Source organism: Tenrec ecaudatus, chromosome 8, assembly GCF_050624435.1.
Source record: "Tenrec ecaudatus isolate mTenEca1 chromosome 8, mTenEca1.hap1, whole genome shotgun sequence".
NCBI classification, from domain to species: domain Eukaryota; kingdom Metazoa; phylum Chordata; class Mammalia; order Afrosoricida; family Tenrecidae; genus Tenrec; species Tenrec ecaudatus.
Genome location: NC_134537.1, coordinates 45,341,243 through 45,363,689, shown reverse-complemented (window position 1 = coordinate 45,363,689; position 22,447 = coordinate 45,341,243). Strand labels below are relative to the sequence as shown.

Below are 22,447 nucleotides of genomic sequence, written 5' to 3'. Positions count from 1 at the left end.
CATCTTCCCAGAGAAAGGATGATGCCCCTTTTATTACCTATGACCTACACACTACGAGGCAGCCCTGGTGGTATAATGGTTATGAGTTGGACTGAGACATGAAAGGTCTGTAGTTCGAGACCACCAGCTAATCCTTGGGAAGACAGGGCTTTCTAACAGACAGTCTCAGAAACTCACAGGGGCAGTCCTACCTTGCACTATAAGTTTACTGTGAGTTGTCATCGACCATATAGCATTGAGTGAGTTTACGCATAATGTGGGGAGGCACTTATAGTCCATAGTATAATCCCAATTCATTTTAGTTCCATCTCAGATCACCCATCGGGGATGAGAATGGCCCTGATACACTGACAGGTGTGTGGGTGCTCACTCTGTCATAGAATGGATTCTAGCTACCCTCACACTTTCATCCCGTCTTCACTGAATAACCTGTCCAATGCATGTGTGCTCCTGAAGATATGTGCACAACGACCTTGAGACTCAACTGGCCCTATTCGCTCATTCATTCTTGATTCTTGATTTTTTTTTCCAGGTCAGCTATGCCTCCTCCAGCCGACTCCTGAGCAACAAGAACCAGTTCAAGTCCTTCCTCCGCACCATCCCCAATGATGAGAACCAGGCCACAGCCATGGCAGACATCATCGAATATTTCCGCTGGAACTGGGTGGGCACAATTGCAGCTGATGATGACTATGGCCGTCCAGGCATTGAGAAGTTCCGAGAGGAAGCTGAAGAGAGGGACATCTGCATTGACTTCAGTGAACTCATCTCCCAGTACTCTCAAGAGAAAGATATCCATCAGGTGGTGGAGGTGATTCAGAATTCCACAGCCAAAGTCATTGTAGTGTTCTCCAGCGGCCCAGACCTTGAACCTCTCATCAAGGAGATCGTCAGGCGCAATATTACAGGCAGGATCTGGCTGGCCAGCGAGGCCTGGGCCAGCTCCTCCTTGATAGCCATGCCTGAGTATTTTCACGTGATTGGAGGCACGATCGGATTTGCTCTGAAGGCAGGGCAGATCCCAGGCTTCCGAGAATTCCTGCAAAAAGTGCATCCCAGGAAGTCTGTCCACAATGGTTTTGCCAAGGAATTTTGGGAAGAAACATTTAACTGCCACCTCCAAGAAGGTGCTAAAGGACCCTCACCTGTGGACTCTTTACTCAGAGACCAGAAAGAAGAAGGCAGCAAGTTAAGCAACAGCTCTGCTACCTTCCGGCCCCTCTGCACCGGGGATGAGAACATCAGCAGTGTGGAGACCCCCTACATGGATTATACACACTTGCGGATATCCTACAATGTGTACCTGGCAGTCTACTCCATTGCCCATGCCCTCCAAGATATATATACTTGCTTACCTGGGAGAGGACTCTTCACCAATGGCTCCTGTGCAGACATCAAGAAAGTTGAAGCATGGCAAGTAAGTCCTCAACCTTAGATAGCAGTGCTCTGTGTAATGAAGGAGAATCCCTAGGAAGTACAATTGGCTCAAAGCTTGGCTGCTGATTCTTGAGGGTCGAGTTCACCCAGAGGTGCCTCAGAAAAAAATAAAATTCAACCATTAAAAGCATCATGAGTTGCCGTGTATCAGAATCGATGGAAAGGCAACTGAAAGATAGATGGGTGTAATGAAGCAGACTTGGGCTAACCAAGTCAAGAGAAAGGCTGTATCTAAGTGGGTTTTTTATTCCCACATATATAATGTTGGTTCAAATTACCTATTTAGATGTCTGGCCAACTGACTCTATAAAAGGTATTCATCTCATTCTCTGTTTAAAAGTTCTAGTTCAAGTTTTGAGAAAAATTGTAAATAAGGCCCTAAAGGTTTTTTTGTTTTGTTTTGTTTTTAATGCTTTGGAATATATTTAGTATTGAATAGGAGCGTGTTCTCATTTTCTACATTTATTAAGTGTGTGTTACATTCCCAGGAGCCCAAATGGTACAGTGGGTTACATGTTGGGCTGATATACCTATAAGGTAAGCATTCAAACGCACCTGCTTCTCAGTGGGTGAAAAATGATGCTTTCTGCTCCCGTAAACACTTACAGCTTAGGAAGCCCAAAGGGGCGCTTCTACTCTGTCTTAATGGATCACTAGGAGTCTGAATTGCCTCCAGGACAGTGAGTTTGGTTTTTAATGACACCCATACGCAAAAGGTATGAAGCTAATGCAGTTGTGTTTAGTTCCACTCACATCCTGTATTAAACCACCCAATAGCCAGCTAAGCATCAACTTAGAACAAAAGAAGACCAAGGGCACAGGGGGGGAAATTTTTCTTCTTAAAAGAATTTGATATGGGATAGTTCCAAAATGTATCACTGAAATAGTTATAGGAAAAATGGACCTTATGTGGAATGCCTATGCTTATAGTGACTAGGGCATAGGGTTGGATGAGGAGCCCTAGTGGTAAGTCATTGAGCTGCGGTCCACATAGTTGGCACTTCAAAACTACCAGCAGCTACTTAAGAAAGATATTAGGCTTTCTACTCCTGTAAACAGTTATAGTCCCAGAAACCAATAGAAGGCCACTGTGAGTCAACATTGACTAGATGACAGTGAATTTGTTTTGGTTTGGGTGTTTTTGTTAAGCTATAGGATCACTGTGAGTCACAATTTGATAGCTGTGGATTTGACTCTGATTTTTTAAGCAGGAAGGATATAAGCACAAAGCAAAACAGGTTGGCACACAGAGCCCAACCACAGACCATTGGGGAAAGGTGCTAAGAAGCATAGACTATACAACTATGACTGATGACATCTTAGAGATTCGTATGCGATGAGGTAGCGAGACTATATCTGGACTGGTGAGCAAGCCAGGATTTGCCAATTCTCAGCCTTTCTCTCATGGGAATATCTTGCTCAGGTGTCATTGTTGGCTAAAAATTTTAACCACTGTGATGTGCTCAAAGCTTTCTTCCTCATTCTGCAACCCCACCCCTAGTAAAGAAAGAGAGGCTTTGATGAAGGACCACGGACCAAAAGGACTTGAGAAGCCATGATGCCAAGTATAGAATTGTATGAGGAAGAATCAACAGACAGACCATCTTTAAAGCCAAACCAAATACACTGCCATAGAGTCCATTTTGACTGTCTAGGGCAGAACTGTCCTGTGGGTTTCTGAGGCTGTAAATCTTTCAGAAGAGCGCTTCATCATTCAGAAGAAAGCAGCTGAGGGCTTCCACTGCTAACCTTGCCGTTGCAGACCTACACACACTCCGTGAAGCCCCAGGGATCCTTGAGTGGCAACACTTTCTCTTACTCGTGCTCGTGCTTTTTAATTGTGTATTTTAATTGTTTTCTTGCATATTTTTATTGTTTATTCAGTGAAGGTGTGCACAGATCATCAGTTGTACATCCAACAATCCACACACATTTTATCTCTTCTTGTCCATTGCGTTGTCCTCAATGTACCCTCTCGTACCTCGCTTCCTCCTTGTGTTTCCTGTTACCATTCCTCCCCTTTTCCCAACCTTTCTGAACTTTGTCCCTGACCAACTGCTGCCCTTTTGATCTCAAATAGTTGATCGTGCTAAGGTATGCATATCTGACTAGGTCTGTCCTCCCATTCACATACTGTTCACCTGGAGGTTGACCCCTGGGGATAAATTCCATTCCCAACCTAATGAGTGACAAAGGGGCACCAGTCTCTGTCCTACCAGAAAGCCTTGTCTCTTATGATTCTGTGTTTTGTTCCACATTCATCTCCCTCTCCATCCAAGACCTTCTAACGCATCCCCTTTCAGGGGAATTAGCAGTGATCACCTGGTACTATAATTCTGGTCTCATAATGTTCGTGTGGTCCATTGAACCATTGGACGGTTTCCATGTTTCTTCAATATTCATCACTCTTATTCTCTCCACACAAGGAAAAACCAATAGCTTCCCCTTTGATAACCAAAATTTAAAAATTAAAAAAAAACACTGCCAGCCAGTCATTTCTGACTCATAACAACCAACAGCCATTCAGGAGCTTTTAGGACCCAAGTCATTACTCTGAAAGAGTCTTGGTTATCTAGCAATTACTCGCTTGGCTGCTGACTGCTAAGTGGGCAGTTCAAAAGCAGTTGCTTTGTGAGAGAAAGTTGAAACATTTTACTCTCATAAAGAGTTACATTCTTGAAAACCCACAGGGGCAGTTCTAAGTTCTACACTGCCCTATGGGGTTGCTATGAGTCAGAATTGACTCGATGGCAGGGAAAGTTATCATTATTCACCAAAGTAGGATGTAGAACTCGGAGTTCATGGACTATGTTGTGTAATAGAATTTGGTGCCTCTCTGAGACTATGGTCCTGAGAGCCGAGGCCCACTGACCCATTCGCTCAAGGTATTTGACTAGGCCTAAGAAGTTTTCATAACCTGCAAACTGGAATATCTACTTTTGCTGCAAATATATTCATGAATATATAGTTTCCATGTACTGAAAATATATTCATAAATACATATATACAAATATCCTCTGTTGAATTTATTCTCCGGTCTAGTCTGGTTTTTCCTCCCACACCTGTTCAGTATATATATATCCATCTATCGACTCATAGGATATGCATATCTATCCACGCCTCAACACACATCCAGGCAGGATTGTGTTTACCTCAGTTGTCTTTGACTCCGATTTCTCCCAGTGTCTCCCCTCCCGTCATCATTTTTTCCTAATCTCCCTCCTATTATTTATTGCCTTTCCCTTCACTCCAATTAACACAAGTCTACTCTCTAGCAGTGCTTTTATGATCTCTTTCCCTCTTATTTGGTAACCATCAAAGGTTTCTTGTAGTGTGAAAATTCTCCTGTGGCCAACAATGAGATTATCTCCTTTGTTTTTACTATGAATGGGAATTGACTTGATGGCAGTGGGTTTTTGTTTTGCTTTGTTTGTTTGTTTTCTAGTTAAATTGATACTTAAGTGTTGCAGCTATTGTAAATGATAGAGTTTTCCTGTTTTGTTTTTGTTTTCAAAATTCTATTAGTGTAAAGGAATTTGATTATGCAATTTTGTACATCTTATATCACTGTACTGAATCTTTCAATTAATCCAACAACTTTCTTGCTGAGTATATATGTTTTTTCCTTTTTTCATCTGCAAACTTCCTGTTTGCCAATTTGGATGCCTTTAATTCCCTTTTCTTGCCTAGTAACTAAGGCTAAAACTTCCAGCACCACATTGCATAGAAATGGTGAGGCAGGGCATACTTGTCTGGTTTCTGTTTATAGGGAGAATGCTTTCAGTTTCTCTCTGATGAGAATACTGCTGGTCATTGATTTTGTGTATATGCCCTTAATTATGTTGAAGAATACCTCTTTTTTATTTTTTAAGTTTTTCTTATCCGGAATGGGTGTTGGATTGTGTCAGATGCCCATTCTGCGATGACTAATAGGATTATATGGTTCTTTTTCTTTGTTTTGCTTATGTGGTGGACTACATTAAATGTTTTTCTAACTTGAGTTTCCTTTCTCTCATCCCTATTATGAATTACATTTGGTCATGATGTATTTTTTGACGTGTGGTTGGATTCTGTGGGTTAGGATTTAGTAAAGGATGGAGTAATGGCTTTCCTTGGTTTAGTGATCCAGGGTATACTGCCTTCAAGAAATGAACTTGGAAGTTTTCCAACCTTTTCAATCCTCTGGAACAGATTGAATAGAATCACTGCCATCTCTTCTAGGAATTTTTTAATAGATTTCCTCAATGAAGTTACCTGTGCCAAGATTCTTTTGGGGGAAGTTTTTAAACGACCTAATGAATTTCTTTCATAAGAGTCTGTTCGGGTGTCTACTTCAACCTGGGTTAGGGAGTGTGTTTCTAGACATGGGTCCACTTCTTCTTGGCTTTCAAATTCTTGGTAGGAGAGTTTGTCATCGGATTCTGCTATCATCCTTTTTCTTTCTGTTGGCTCTGTGGTGACAGTACTCATTTCATTTCAATTGTGATTTTCATCTTTCCTTTTTCCTTTGTTAGATTTGCCAGTGGTTTGTTTAGATTATTAATCATTTCAAAGAACCAACTTTTTGTGAATTGCATAAAGGTTTGCAGAGCAAATCATCACTTTTTCAACAGTCCATACATTTCTGTTTCAATTTATCCATTGCAATCCCTTCCATGTATCATCCCTTATGCCACAGCGTTTCTGCTTCCTGCTCCCACCTCTCCTGCTTTCCCAACCTTCTGTACTGGGTCCTTGGGTAAGTGCTGCCCTTCCCATCTTAAATGGTTAATTTTTCTAACGTAAGGATGAGTTCAGTTCCAGACCTGAAGGGTCCCTAGGGTCTACAGTCTTGTGGGTTTCGCCAGCAAATAATCTTGGTTTCTTTTATGATTTTTGGTTTGGTTCCACACTTGTCTCCCACAATATTCAAGAGCTTCTAATATGATCCTTTTTAGAGCAGTTAATAATCGGAGCTAGGTACCATCTAGTTGGGTCTCATGGTCATGGAGATAGTTGGTTTCATGGTCCATTAGTCCACTGGCTCAAATAATTCCTATTATCTTTAGATCCCATCATTCTTCTGTCCTTCAGCTGGGGAGAGACCAGTAGTTACAACTTCAATGGCTGTTCACCAGCTTTTAAGACCCCAGTCACTACTTACCAAAGTAGGATATAGAACATTATCTTTGAGGACTATGTAAATACCAACTGACCTGAGTGTTTTCCTAGCCTACAGTCCTGGGTACCCAGGCCCATCAAATCATTCCTTCTTGGTGTGCTCCAGCACATTCATGGATATTTTTACAACAGACGTAAATACACACATACAAATATCCTATCAGACCTATGTAAATTCATGGGTATAATCCAATTTTTTTCCTCCCATACTTGTTCAGTCTGCATGTCTGCCTGAGCATCTGCTTGTAGACCCTAGTGTTGCAGGATTGTGTATCTAACAGCATTTATCTCGATTGCCTTTTTGCTGCTATTAATAGTGTTGTGATGAACATGAGTGTACGTAGATCTATTCGTGTGTGGCTCTTATTCTTCCAGGATATATAACAAGTAGAGAAATTTCTGGGTCACTTGGAATCTCTATTCCCAACTTTGCTTTGCACAGTAGTTGCGCCAGCAGTGTTTGAGAGACAAAGAACCAATTTCTTGTCTTGTCAATTCTTTTTATTGGTTTTTTTCTGCTTTTTTTCCCATTTACTTCTGTATTATTATAGTTGTAGGCTTAATTTACTGCTCTTTTTCTAATTGTTGGAAATGTTGGATTAAGGAGTCAATTTTGGTTCCTGTTGATGTGTTCATTGCTATAAGTTGCCATTTGATGGCCTGTTCGTTGGTTGTTTGTTTGTTTTGCAGTCTCCCAAAGGTTTTGGTATATTGTGTTTTTATTCTTATTTAATTCAAGGAGTTTTTAATCTCATGTTTTATTTTCAATTACCCAGTAGTTTTAAAGCAGGTGTGATTCAGTTTCCACATGTTTAATTTTTTTTCCTTTTGATCTTTCTAAGGACTGACTTATAATTGATCTGCAAAGATACATTAGAGCAGTGGGTCTCCACCTTCCTGATGCGGTGGCCCTTTAACACACTTCCTCATGTTGTGGTGACCCCAACCATAAAATTATTTTTGTTGCTACTTCATAACTATAATTTTGCTACTGTTATGAATCGTAATGTAAATATATGATATGCAGGATGTATGTTCATTGTTACAAATTGAACATAATTAAAACATAGTGATTAATACAAAACAATATGTCATTATATATTGTAAAATATTTGTTTTTTTCTGATGATCTTGGGCAACTCCTATGAAAGGGCCATTTGACTCCAAAGGGGTCGCAACCCACAGGTTGAGAACCACCGCTTTAGAGTAGTTTGATGGTTTTAAATTTTCCTAAGGATTGCTTTGTGGGCTAATATGCAATCTATTTTGGAGAATTTCCCTGTGCCTATTGAAGCCCAGCGAGAGTGTTCCTTAGAGGCAAGAATGGCAAAATTTCATCTTACCTACTTTAGACATCTTATCAGGAGAAATCAGTCCCTGGAAGAGGCTGTCCTGGTTGGTAAGGTGAAGAGGCAGTGTTAAAAGGAAGGCCCTCAGGAGGATATTTTGACACAGAGGCTGCACCAACGGACTCAAGCATAGGAACAGTTGTGCTCAGGCCCCTGCAGGGATTCATTCTTTGGTGCAGAGCATCACTATGGGTCAGAACCAACTCAACGGCACCTAACAACAACATTGCCTTGTTGTTGAGTAGAGTGTTCTATATGTATCTATGAGATACAACTGGTTGATTTTGTTGTTGAGTTCTTCTGTTTCTTACTTGACATTCTTTCTACTTGCTCTGTCCATCACAGAAAATGGTGTATTAAATTTTTTACACTTACTGTGGAATTGGTCTATTCCTCTTTTCAATTCTATTGAAGTATAATTTATGCATTTTATGCTCTTTTTTGTATGCATCTATATTTATTATGGCCATGTTCTCTTGCTCAATTGACCCTTTATTGTCCTTTCTTTATCTCTTATACTGGCTTTTGCCTTAAGCTCTATTTTGTTAGAAATCAGTGTTCCCAGTCCTCCACTTTTTATAGATAGTTTATTGATAATGCGTATTTTCTTTTCTATTCTGCTACTTTGTCTGGAGGAGCTTTTAGTTCAAGTACATTCAATGTACTACATTTTCCCTTCACTTATTTATCTTTATCTGCATATCTCACCCCCCAAAATAAATAATAATAATAAATTGGCAGCATTTTGGACTGGATCACGATATTCCATAAAATTGTATAAAATTCTAAAGGCAGACAAGTTCTATCTCTGAGGAAAATACCTAAGTTATCTTTTCATTTATGTTGCTTTGGGTGGGGCATTTGTTATCAGTTAAGGGTAAGGCTCAAAAGATGTAATGACTTATAAAATGCTCTGAGAACAGCAATGGTGCATGTGTGAATTTTTAAAATATATATAACCAAAAAAGAAAACCATTGTCAGCACATCAGTTCTCGCTCATGGCAAGTTTGTGTGTCAGAGTAGAACCCCCCCCCCCCCCAGGGCTTTCTTGGCTGCATCTGTAGAGAAGCAACTATCCAGGCATTCCCCTACCCCCTGCGGCACCCACCTACTGATGAAAATCGACATGAATTATACCTGCACGTGATGAAAGCAAACATCCTCACAGCTGGACCAATAAACGGCACCTCGATTAGCGGAGAAAATAATGAATTTGTCACGTGTTTCATTTTACTTGAGTCCCCCACCAAGATCCACAGAAACAGCAGCCGTGAAAACAAGTGATGTTTTAGGCAAATCTGCCCAAATCCTCTTTCAAATGTTAAAAAGCAAAGATAACACCTAGAGGACTGTGCTAGTCTGGGTTAACTAGAAAAACATATTCATAGACACTCATATATGTATAAGACAGAACTTTTTATCAAAGAGCAATTGCACATTAAGAAAACATCCCAGCCCAGTCCAGATCAAGTCCGTAAGTCAAATATTACCCCATATGCCAATACCAGTCCATAAATTCCTCTTTAGACTCACACAGCCATGCACTGATGCTGAATGCAGAAAGATCACAGGCCAGTTGGTGCAAAGTCTTGTGGCTCCAGTGGTGGTGGAAGCATCTCAGCACTGGCATGGGTCTCCATGTGACTCCTCCAGTTCCAGGACTTTGGCTGCCTCAGTGTACTTCCATGTGGCTTATCAACAGGAATGTCTCACAGGGAGTGAGCGTGTATCTGGCCTCCAGTGAATTATTATTCACCATGTGCACCTCCCAAATGAAGTCATCAAGTTGCGACTTGATTGACAGGCTGGACTCCACCCTTTTGCAAGTTGACACCAGATTATATAACTACAACAAGGCCTGTGTTTCACCTAGTATAAGTGATGTTTTCATTCTTCTCAGTTGTATACAAAGGTTGGGCAATGAATAATGAAGATCAAAGCATTGATGTGTTTGAATTATGGTGCTAATGAAGATTTCTAAAATTACGATGGACTATCAGAAGAATAAACAAATCTGTCTTGAAGAAGTACAGAAAGAATGCTTCGGAGAGTGAGGTTGGGGGGTTTCATCACATGTACTTTGGACAAGTTCACAGGGGGGGATAAGCCCCGGAGCAAAGACATTATGCTTGCTAAAATTGAGGCTCTGCAAAAATGAAGAAGATCCTTGAGATAGGTTGACGCAGTGGCTGCTGCAAAGGGCTCAAACAGAGAACAAGTGTGAGGATGGCACCAGATGGAGCAGGCAGGTTTCATTGTTATACACAGTTCCTTTGTGACTTGCACCTGACTTAATGACACCTAACAGCAACTGGAGGAAGAGTTCTCACTCAGGTAGTTCGCATTGGACGCCCTCTTCCCTGTGGCTATTCTGTTCTCTCCAGTGAATCATGAGGCTGTGTGTGTGTGTGTGTGTGTGTGTGTGTGTGTGTGTGTGTGTGTGTGAGAGAGAGAGAGAGAGAGAGAGAGAGAGAGAGAGAGAGAGAGAGAGAGAGAGAGAGACCATTGAGAGGCACAGAGAGGAATCGAGTCAGTGAGTTTAGAAGCACACCGATGTGGCAGAGTGTGTGAGAAGAAGAAATCTGGTTATTCATGTAGGTGTTCAACCGTTTCTGTGTGCTGCCACTTTGTATGAGTTCACTACCAGGGAGTGGTGGTTCCACCCCAGGGGACATGTGGCCGTGTGGGGAGACAGGACAGGGGTGCCACAGGTATATCGTATGAGAGGCCAGGTATACTGCTAAACATCCTATAAGGAACAGGACAACCACTCGTTCACCAACAAAGAATTATCTGACCCAAAATATCAGTAGTACTAAGATCAAGATCAGGCTACTGCTTTGAACTTTAAAGCGTCTTTGTGGGCTGCAAAGCTAACCCACAGAAAACCCTGAGCAAGGGGTCTCTGGGGTCTTAATGAAGGAGACTGGAGCAGGGAGAGGTGAAGTGCCTTCTTTGAGTCCTCACGGCTGGATAGCAGCGGAGCTGAGACCCAGCTCGGTGCTCAGAAGTAAGGAGAAGATGGACATGGTGGCTGTCAGAGAGAGATCGGCGCTGCTCTCCGCCCGTGACTGTTGGTAGCAGGGTGCCAAGGTGGCCAGTGCTGTGATTTGGGCAGCCACCATCCTTGGAGTAGCAGGCACATCCCTGTTAGGGAGAAACGGCTCCCACCTGCCCCCTGAGAGCACACATCTCAGAACGGGTTAGGAGCAAACCCACAAAACTACATGGCTTCCCCTCCTGTGGGTAAATGTTGAGGATTGTTCAAAGTCACTGTGATCTCTGAGAGAAGAGTTGGGCAGAGCACGAAAAGTGCTGCCCTGGGTTCTGGTTCTGTTGGCCCAAGTTGTCACACACCTTGGACCTCACAGACCCCTAGCAAGCCATTCTTACTAGGAAACGAAAAGGCAAAGGAAAAGTACCTCTAAGTGTGCTCCCAGGACTGCCGACTCACTGCTCCAAGAGCTAGTAGAGACCTGCTGGGCCGGGCTCGCCCCACCCCCCTGCCCCCTGGCTAAGGAAAGATGCTCAGAGCAGCAGAGCGAGAACGTCCGGTGACTGTGAGGGGCAGTGGAAGGAAGCACCCCTATACCCACAGGCTGGGCTGAGTCTTACCTTCAGTGACACCTGGACCCTCAGGACTGAGTCCCACTTTAAAGATAAGCTGCCTGATCCCTATGGACAGCTCCTGGCCAATGGCCAGAGTGTGGCAGGAAGCGGTGCCAGGAGCTTAAAATGCTACACGGTACTATACGTTACAAGGGTGAGCTTTGTACTACTGGCTAGCTCGGTGACCCAGATACTTAGGTTTTCTACGTCTTGATTTTCCCATTTTTAAACGGGGGTAGTAGGGCCAACTGGATAAATTTGTTGTAAGCATTAGGCTGGTGTTGTTTTTGTCAGGCGCCATAGAGTTAGTTCCAACCCATAGCAGCCCTCTGCTCCACAGAATGAAACACTGCCCAGTCCTGTGCCGTTTTCACAATCGTCCCCATGCTGGAGCCCACTGTAGCAACCACTGTGTCAATCCATCTCCTTGAAGTCCTTCCTCTTCCTCTCTCCCCCTCCCGACTTGACCAAATATGACATCCTTCTCCAGGATCTAGCCTCTCCTGATAACTTGCAAAACATGTGATTAGATCATGAATATCAAGCCCTTAACACTATGCCTGAAAGGTAGCAAAGTGACTAGTAAACCTTAGAACTTATTATCATTGCTTCTTTGAACAGCTTTGTGATCCACAAAGCCTCATTTAAAAAAGAGAAATGATTTACCCTGCCATCACAGCAGTGGTGGCCAGTGTTACACTCACAGTTTCATTTGCCCTTCCTCTCACCTGACTTCCTGAGCTTTGGGGCAGCCCGGCTCTTCCACAGACACACATGCTCAGAGAAAGAAGGTACAGCTTGTAAGAGCAATTAGACAGTGTCTTTCCCCAATGTCTGTCATAGAAGGTGCTAGGAATGGGCTCTGGCTTATAAGCACCCCCCGACACACACACACACACACCTTTCCTGGGGCAACTAGAGGTGATGGTTGTGTTAGGCAGGGTTCTCCAGAGAAATAAAACCAAGACAATTATGATTATATATATATGTATGAGGATAGATTTATGCAGCGAGAAAGAATATAACAGCTAATTAGTCCACACAGCAGTACAGAGAGCTCAATTCAACTCACTTTCGTGGAACAGTTAATATACTAGAAGTCCTTCAACTCACATGGGATGCTGGGTCCAAGGTCAAGGAAGCAGACAGCTGAGTCTTCCCTCAGGCAGCAGACAGCAGGGTGGGTCCGCAGCAGTCAGTAGCTTGGGAGCTTAGCAGACAGGCCCTGATGGGATCTGGAACTCAAGCACAGCGACAGGATGCACCAGCCTAAAACTATGTATACACCAGCAGCGTGGCAAAGTAGGTCTCAAGGGAGCCTCAAGCTGATCCATGAGTTGGCTGGGCCCAAAGGTGGTGTAGCACACAGGTTGAGGCAGAGAACTAACTAGCTAAAGCAGCAGCACGCTGGTCCAATCACTAGGGAGCAGGAGAGACGGAGGCAGGCCTTGTAAAACCATTTATCTTGTTACCATCCAATCAAGCTGTGACCTGATTAAACTCTGCCCACGTGTTCCTATTGGGTTAGTTGACCTGATAAACTTATTGCAATGGTGCTCCTGCAAAAGCTTTTGACTTGGCCAGTGACTGTAGTGAGATGGATCCCATTTCCTTCTCAAACTTTAAGAAAATGTGCACCACCCCCAGTTACAGCATAAGTACCAAGTGTAGCATGACACTGGTATGACTTATCAAGGCTGCCAAACACAGGTGTCTTCAAGTGAACTAGAAAAAGGTCCCACTCCTTCAAGTCACTTTCCTTCCATCTGCCAGTGTGGCAGTTACATAATTTCATGCCAACATAATAAATAAGTATAGGGGCGGAGTCTAGCCTGTCAATCAGGTCACAGCCTGATGATGCCTCCTTGTGGGCATGGCCTTCTCATGAGGATTCTGGGAACTTCCTCTCTCTTTGCCTTTGTCTTCCTGTTGACAAGCCACAGATTTGCTGAGACCTGCAAGAGCTCGTTCGCTCTCTTTCACCTTCCTATTGACGAACTACACTCGGAGAGCTAGAGGAGCCATGTGGAGACCCTTGCCAGTGCTGAGATGCTTCCACCACCATTGGATCCACAAGACTTTCCACCCTCTGGCCTGTGATCTTCCTGCATCATTGCATTGCTGCCTGAGTCTGAAGAGGAATTTATGGACTAGTATCAGACTGATAGGCTAATATCAGACTTAAGGACTCGATCTGGACTGGGCTGGCTTCTTTTCTTAATATACAATTACTCTTTGGTAGAAATCTCTTTCTTAGACATATACACGTGTCTCTGGATTTGTTTCTCTAGTCAACCTGGCCTAACACAGCCGGGAAATTGTTGTCATATACAAATTGTGTTAGAACATGGTAGTGCTTCCATATGTGGTGGCCCTACTGTACTCAAAACATCCATCTCTGTTCCTCTCCAGGTCCTGAAACACCTGCGGCATCTAAACTTCACCAACAATATGGGAGAGCAGGTGGCTTTTGATGAGTGTGGCGACCTGATGGGGAACTACTCCATCATCAACTGGTACCTCTCCCCAGAGGACGGCTCCATCATGTTTAAGGAGGTTGGGTATTACAATGCCTATGCCAAGAAGGGAGAGAGGCTCTTCATCAATGAGGAGAAAATCCTGTGGAGTGGGTTCTCCAGGGAGGTATGTGCGCTCTCTCCATCAGAACACCAGGCACCTCTGGTGAGAAAAGGAAAGGCTGAGCTGAAAGAGGGCTGTGGGCTTCCCCACTAGTCTTCCCAAAAATAAACTGTGAGCTCTGCATTCTCAGGGGTCCTGTGACATCCACACCGACTGAGTGTACAGATGAGAATCCTCATCTTGAACCTGAACTCCCTGCCTTCTGATTTTGTTGAAACAATTTTTATTTTGTACAGATTGGATTCGCTAGTTACCAGTATTTTTGTTTTGTTTTGTTTTTTGGACACTGACTCTCAGGTGGTGGTGGAGGGGAGTCCTACCAGCTTTGGTGGGGAGGCTCATTTGTAAGTGCTAAAGGGAGGTGCAAACTTTTAGAGTTCTCATGGTGATTGGGAAGTGTGAATGGCTTTCAGTATTTGGAATCTGGGGTGCTTAGAGTCCTATCTATAGGGGACAATACTGCATGAGAAAGAACTGCCACCCTCTCTCCCTAATGCTACTAGCAGCCATTGAGAGACACTTTCAGAGTGAGTCATGTGGTGGTACCGCCATTGTCCAGGGCCTGGACAATTTAGACAGAGGTAGTTCCAGGCCATTCAATCATGCAGGGCTGATTTGAAACCAAACGGCCAATTTATTCTCTCCTGTGAGTGACCACTGACAAAGGGAAGAATATGTTAGAATCTCCCAGTGGGAAATACCTTGATTCTTGGCATCGCACGAGACAGAATTCACACTGAAGCCTGGTTTGTGATCCAAGTGGGTTTTTATAAAGGACAGAAGACGTTTCAGGCTTTACAGTTAACCAAGCACATAAATGCACCGTCGGACACTGCACACCCACACGTGATGGCCTGAGGCCTGAGGCCTTCTGGAGGCATGGCCGAGCTGAAGATGATTGAGCGAAAAGAGGCTGGTGGTCTCCAGGTTCTGACTTTTAGGGATTTCCGCTGGGAGGCGTGGTCAACAGTATTGGTTGACCCCATTGACTGAGTGAAGCTCACCTGGTTCAAGGGTCTTTATTGACTTCCAACCTCCTGAAGGGGACCCCAGCTGGAGAGGAACAGCCCCCTATCATGCTACCTAACAGATGCACCGGGAGAAACTTACTTTCAATGAGTGTACGCCTAAATAAAAGACCCATGATATGCTGAGGTGAGGACTCTCTTATGATGGCTTGTCCTAGAATGAGATCAACCACGGGACCTCGCTCCTCTTCAGGGACAGAGACCCTGGACAGAACATCCTTTGACTTCTCCCAGGGAGGCCTGGATGAGACCCCGCCTGTTTCTCTCCATGTGTGCATTTCTGTTAGCCTCTTTGAGAACTTAGGGTCACATTTGAAACCAAGTTTTCAGCTCATCTTTTTATCAATTTTTCTTCGACTGATGGGTTTCTAATGAGATCCTACAGTCTCACAATTTCACTGTTCCCCAATTTCCAGGGAAGGTTGCCCATGAGAAAGGCCTCCTATAGATGGTGAATCTTATCCACTGTGTGTGCGTCTTTATTGCCTCGGTGGGTAGATTCTCAGCTATAAATGTGCCATGCCAGTTTTCACACAGAGATCTTGGACTGTGAGGACGTAATAGTCCCAATGTTGATAGTTGTCATCAAGTTAATACCAACTCTTGGAGACCCCATGTGTGCGCAGTAGAACTGTTTCATGGAGGTGGTGGTGATCTCTGTCGTCATCGAGGTCAGCAGTTCAAACCCAGTAACCACTCTTTGGGAGAAAAAGGAGGCTGTCTTCTCCCATAAAAACATATAAAGCCTCGGGAATCCTATATGGGGCCTCCACGAGTTAGAATGTACTTGACGGCTGTGGGTCCTGCCCATCATTCAGCCACACTCACAAGTACAAATCATCCTGTGACTTTCCCTGGCATTTCTCCCAGGATTTTAACGTTTTTGAATCACGTGTTTCCCTTTATCACAAGGGACCAGCACCCAAGGTAATTTGCCATCATGATGGAACTGGAGAGCAAAATTCACTTTCTTAAACCATGTGTTTCCCTTTCCAAGACTTCTTGGTTTAAACACGAGGAAAACTGCTCATCTTTGAGATGAAATGGGTCTCAGTTGACTCTGGTACTGGCATAGGATTCACGCCACCTGTGTGATTGAGGCATAGGATTCACATCACGTGTGTGATTGAGATGCAGGTGTGGTCACTCTAGTGTCAAAAGACTGTGATCCCTACACAGGTCACCACACAGCTGTTCTCTGCCCAGATGTGTCCAGAAGCCCTGATGGGAGAGTTTGCTTATGCATCAGCTTCGAGGAAGCATTAGTTCTCTGTAGACGCTTTGTGGTAGAGCCTGCAGTTCTCCCAATCTCATCAGGAGGGTGTCCTCAGAAACATCTGTTGAGAACAGAACAACCAATTCCGGGCCATGTCTAGTGAAATAAGTGGTCCAGGAGAGGACCTAAGCCACAACAACACATTTTCAAACCATTTTTAGTTTATTTTTGCAAGCAAGGCAGAGTTCTTGGCTCTTTGGCAACAGTGGGGTGCAGAACAAGATTTGAGTCTGAGGCCAAAGGAAAAAATCAGGAGTGTTTGATATATTGCATATCACAGAGTTTGGGGTATTGGTTAATATTGTACTAAAACATTATTTATCTTGATTATGGAATTTTCTTGGTTCCTCTTAAATTTTGCACCCAAGCTGTGCAGCACCTCCCCCACCTCGTCTTGGTCCCAGCCTTGCTTTGTAATAGGAGCCAGAGCTGGTCTCACCTCATGGCCTTTGACCCTCTTGTGACTCCAGGGACATATGCCAACCATCTATAGTCTCGGCCTCTCCGACTTCGGGGGAAGCCACTATTCCCATCGTGGTACATGCTACCACTAAGTGGGGACTGCCACCAAGTAGCAAAAGGAGTCTGAAGAAGCAGACTTTATCGCACCAGTTCTACCACCAGAGTCCACTTGGGACATATGTGTCCCATGAAATTATATAAAAACCCTTATTACCTTAAAAATTGTTTTCTTTTATTTCAGCATGTCTTCCATTATGGAAAACACATGCTACCAATAAAATGTTCAAAGCAGAAAATACTTCTGTCAGTAAAGCACTGAAAAACCAGGCATCTCTCATGCTGCCCTAGAACCAAATGAAACCCCTCTCTGAGATGTAGCCAAACCTAGCAATACAGGTCCAGTCATGAGTTCATGTCAGATTTGCCAAACACCAGGTGTCCTGCGAGTGCACTTGGATTCAATGGCAATTACAATCAAAACTTGATGTGATTAACTGCATGCTTTTGAGGTGTTCCAGCATATGGCCCCACTGAAATTACACCATAAAACCAGGACATCCTGAAGTAGTATTGACCCAGGAAGTCAGGAGGACTGAAGCCTGTGTGTTGATTCACACTTGACTCCAAAGCCAGCATCAAGTCTGAGTGCTTTGAAATCATTCCGGCTGCTACTTGAAAAGTCTATGCAGCTGCACATGAACAAAGAACTGCTGTTCTTGATGCCAGCCGGTCATTGCCCTGAAGCTCCTGCTTTAGGAGTTCAGGTGCATCCATCCGATGGAGCCCTCACATACGGAGGAAGCCAGGCCTCTCACAGCTACTCTGATCCCACATTTGAACAAGGCAACGCCTGGAGCTTCCTCATTGGGTGTGTGGTCATCTGCCTTCTAGTGGAGAGGACTCACATGCGCAATTTGGGCACTGTGTCAGTCTGGGTCGACTAGATAAACAAATCCATAGAAACGCATATGTGTATAAGCTTTATATTAAAGAGCACTTATATATTAAGAAAACAGCCCAGCCCAGTCCAGATCAAGTCTATAAATCCAATATTAGCCCATATGTCCAATGCCAATCTATAAATTCCTCTTCAGACTCATGCAACACATGCAATGATGCCAAATATAGGAAGATCACAAGCCAGTGGGTGGAAAGTCGAGTGGATCCAGTGGTGGTGGAAGCATCTCAGCGCTAGTGTGGGTCCCCATGTGACTCCTCCAGTTCAGGGGCTCTGGCTCTATCAGGGTAGCTCCATGTGTCTTGTCAACAGGAATATGAATAAGAGAGAGTGTGTGTGTCCCACCTCAAGGGAGGAAGACAAGAGTTCCCAGAATCCTCAGGAGTAAGCTATGCCTACACAGAGGCCTCATTGGCTGTGACCTGACTGACAGGCTAGATTCTACCCCTTCGCAAGTTGACGGATTATGTAATTTCCACAGCCACGGAACAGAAAATAAATTGAACAGCAAGAAACTAAAAGCTAGACAATGCAGGTACTAGTCCTGGCCCCTCAATTCACACTGTGGGTGACTTCAAACCAGTGCTAACCTCCCCTGGCTAGCAGACGGGAGCACGGTGGTTTACTGGGCTGTTTCTAAAAGCATCTAAGGAAATCACCCGACAAGCCTAAAATAAAACCGCAGGAATGGTGCTCACTGCAAAATTCAGCGAGTCTCAAGTTCAAACAGATTTGTTTCCTGTGCCCACACCTCCTCCTGTAATTGTCCTGTGGACAGGTCCAAGTTCCTGTATCTTTTACTTTCTCTTGAGTAATGCCATGTAAATTCTGTGGCCAGGGGGACTGTACCTGGGGAAAATGATGTCAGGGGTTTTTTTTTATTGCTATGAGTTGGAATTGACTCTATGACAGGTTTTTTTGTGGTGGTAGTGGTGGTGGTGGTGGTGGTAGTGTGTGTGTGTGTGTGTGTGTGTGTAGATTTACAACAATCTGACATCCCAGAATTCCATAGAGATGCTGTGTGTGTGCGCATGCGCATGCCCATGTGCGTGCTTGTGCCCACACAGGGCATGGGCATTTCTCCCTTGCACAGATAACAGAGACAAGCACCCCTTGCCCCTCTAGCTGGAATGGGCCTGGAATCATCACACAGGTTCTGGGCCCAAACTTCTCCCTGTGGTCCGTGTCACAGATGCTGGAAGGCAACCCTGCAGCTGCGCCACTCACTTCCTGCACTTGTCCTTCAGGTGCCCTTCTCCAACTGCAGCCGAGACTGCCTGGCAGGGACCAGGAAAGGGATCATCGAGGGGGAGCCCACCTGCTGCTTTGAATGTGTGGAGTGTCCTGATGGAGAGTACAGTGACGAGACAGGTACAGGAGTGCCCCTGGGTGAACACTGGCTGGGACCTGGTTGCACTGCAGGGCCTGGGGCCAGTGAAGTCCATGGAAGGGCAGGGCTGAGATGGTCCTCAGTATAGTACAGTGTCTGCTTTTACAAGGTGTGTGAACAAGGAGGGCACTGTGCTGGGTGGGCACTGAGGGAGTGTGGGAAGGGGTGCTAAGTGTCAGCCTGATATAGTAAAAGCTTACAAACACACCTTTTACCTGCCCTTGACCCTGCTCTCTAATCTGTCCTTCCTTTTCTTATTGCTCACTGGCCCTCAGTAGATAGTCATCAGTCTGTTCCAGGCTCCAGAGTCAATAGGTCATTACAGATTTGTTCTTGCTGTCTGACATGTTGGGGTGTTTTTTCTTTTCTGTGTCTCCATTTCTTTATCTACAAAGTGAGTCTAATTATCAGATATCTATCTTGGAGAGTGCTAAGAACTTAATGAGTTGCTATTGGTAAAGCACATCATCAGGTCCAGTTAAGCTTTGTTATATAAAACCGTGGCCAGCATATTGTAAGCATTTTATAAACATTAGTTGTAATTATTATGCTGTTTCATCTTCACCCTATGACAACGCCGTTACTGTGTCTATTTTACACGTGAGAAGCTGAGCTTCAGGGAGTTTAGGGACTCAATGGCAGTCATACAGTCAGTAAATGACCAGGATGGTATTCCCATCCTGATGACTGACCGCAAAACCTATGATCCTTCCCCTTCTCAGTACTCCACACTGCCTGGGACAGAGCAGAGACTCCCTCGCGTTTGTTGATGAGTCTGCTAACCCCCTCATTGGACACCCAGAGGTGTGGAGGGAACAAGGCACAGGTCCTAAGCATGGGATACTCTGCCTTGATCTTAAAGGAAGCCTTTCTGTCTAAGCATGTCTACAGGCATCCAAAATAAATCCAACTGAGCTTGAAGCGCTCTGTGAAAGGTTGAAGACCGTAGACACATACCTCTAATGTGCAGGGCAGTCGCCTGGCCGGCACGATTCTCCAGTCTAAAGCATCAGTAGGCAGTGTGGTCAAGGAGGCGTGCAGCCCCCACACCCATCCCAACAGGCAACAGGAAACAAACAATAAAACCATCAAAAGTACATGAAACGAGTAACATTATTTTTTTTCTATATTAAATTTCATTTTTCCCCAACACTATTTTATTGGGAGCTTTCACAGATCAACCACTCCATAGTTCGATCTCAGCAAGTAGTATTGAGCAATTGCTACTGCAAGGCATTTCAATCCATTTTCTTCCTTCTTAAGCTCCTTGATGTCAGCTCCCCTGACCCCATAAGTTGGAGTTCACAATATTATTTGATAGCCCTTAAAATATATCTATACAGAAAAAGAAAGGTGACCACACCCAGCAGCAGTAGTGGTACCACGCCAGGCCATGCTGCACACTGACGATCCTAACTACCTCCTCACTGGCCCGTCTTACAGATGCTAGTGCCTGTGACAAGTGCCCGGATGACTTCTGGTCCAATGAGAACCACACTTCATGCATTGCCAAGGAGATTGAGTTCCTGTCGTGGACGGAGCCCTTTGGAATCGCGCTCACCCTCTTCGCCGTGCTGGGCATCTTCCTGACGGCCTTCGTGCTGGGCGTCTTCATCAAGTTCCGCAACACACCCATCGTCAAGGCCACCAACAGAGAGCTCTCCTACCTACTGCTGTTTTCCCTGCTCTGCTGCTTCTCCAGCTCCCTGTTCTTCATCGGGGAGCCCCAGGACTGGACATGTCGCCTGCGCCAGCCGGCCTTTGGCATCAGCTTCGTGCTGTGCATCTCCTGCATCCTGGTGAAAACCAACCGTGTCCTCCTGGTGTTTGAGGCCAAGATCCCCACCAGCTTTCACCGCAAGTGGTGGGGGCTCAACCTGCAGTTCCTGCTGGTTTTCCTCTGCACCTTCATGCAGATCGCCATCTGTGTGATCTGGCTCTACACCGCGCCCCCCTCGAGCTACCGCAACCACGAGCTGGAGGACGAGGTCATCTTCATCACCTGCCACGAGGGCTCCCTCATGGCCCTGGGCTTCCTCATCGGCTACACCTGCCTGCTGGCTGCCATCTGCTTCTTCTTCGCCTTCAAGTCGCGGAAGCTGCCGGAGAACTTCAACGAGGCCAAGTTCATCACGTTCAGCATGCTCATCTTCTTCATCGTCTGGATTTCCTTCATCCCGGCCTACGCCAGCACCTATGGCAAGTTCGTCTCGGCTGTGGAGGTGATCGCCATCCTGGCAGCCAGCTTTGGCCTGCTGGCCTGCATCTTCTTCAACAAGGTCTACATCATCCTCTTCAAGCCGTCCCGGAACACCATCGAGGAGGTGCGCTGTAGCACCGCCGCCCATGCCTTCAAGGTGGCCGCCCGGGCCACGCTGCGCCGCAGCAATGTCTCCCGCAAGCGGTCCAACAGCCTCGGGGGCTCCACGGGCTCCACCCCATCCTCCTCCATCAGCAGCAAGAGCAACAGCGAAGACCCCTTCCCACAGCCCGAGAGGCCGAAGCAGCAGCAGCCATTGACCTTGACACAAGGCGAGCAGCAGGAGCAGCAGCAGCAGCAGCAAGCGCAGCAGCAGCCCCGGTGCAAGCAGAAGGTCATCTTTGGCAGCGGCACAGTCACCTTCTCTCTGAGCTTCGATGAACCTCAGAAGAATGCCATGGCCCAAAGGAATTCCACACACCAGAACTCCCTGGAGGCCCACAAAAGCAGTGAGCCCCTGGCCAGACACCAGGCATTACTCCCGCTGCAGTGCACGGAGATGGGCTCAGAACTAGCCATGCCGGAAACAGACTTGCAAGGGTCTGCAAGAGGGGACCGCCAGCCCGAGATGGAGGACCCTGAGTAGCTGACCCCAACCCTCGTCGTGTCCACTTCCCGGAGCCTTGTCATCAGTGGCGGAGGCAGCGCTGTCAGAGAAAACAGGCCGAATGCATAAAATGGGTGGGGAAGGCTGGTCCAGAGAGGATGCTTGTGATCATGTCGCCATCAGGGATGAGGAATCGCCCCCAGACCCCATCCCCTTGAGGAAGGCGAGTAAGAGAGGCACCCAACGCTGAACTCGACTGCACCCCTTGAAGTGACAGTGAATCGGCTCAAGTTCCCTTGAAAATTACCACCAAAAAAAAACCAACAGAAG

The 22,447-nt window shown here is 45.4% G+C and overlaps 1 protein-coding gene across 2 annotated transcripts in view; it reads left to right on the top strand.

The window, feature by feature from the left end:
- Nucleotides 1-22,156, top strand: part of CASR (calcium sensing receptor) — a 38,900-nt gene extending 16,744 nt beyond the window's left edge. Inside the window, exons 3-7 of one of the 2 annotated variants that reach the window (XM_075555654.1) lie at nt 533-1,417; nt 13,969-14,199; nt 17,561-17,563; nt 19,135-19,291; nt 20,754-22,156. In XM_075555654.1, coding sequence (XP_075411769.1) covers nt 533-1,417; nt 13,969-14,199; nt 17,561-17,563; nt 19,135-19,291; nt 20,754-22,156 — 2,679 coding nt within the window. The remainder of the gene's footprint in view (nt 1-532; nt 1,418-13,968; nt 14,200-17,560; nt 17,564-19,134; nt 19,292-20,753) is intronic. The other variant, XM_075555655.1, reaches the window with a different exon arrangement.
- The last annotated feature ends 291 nt before the right edge of the window (nt 22,157-22,447 follow it).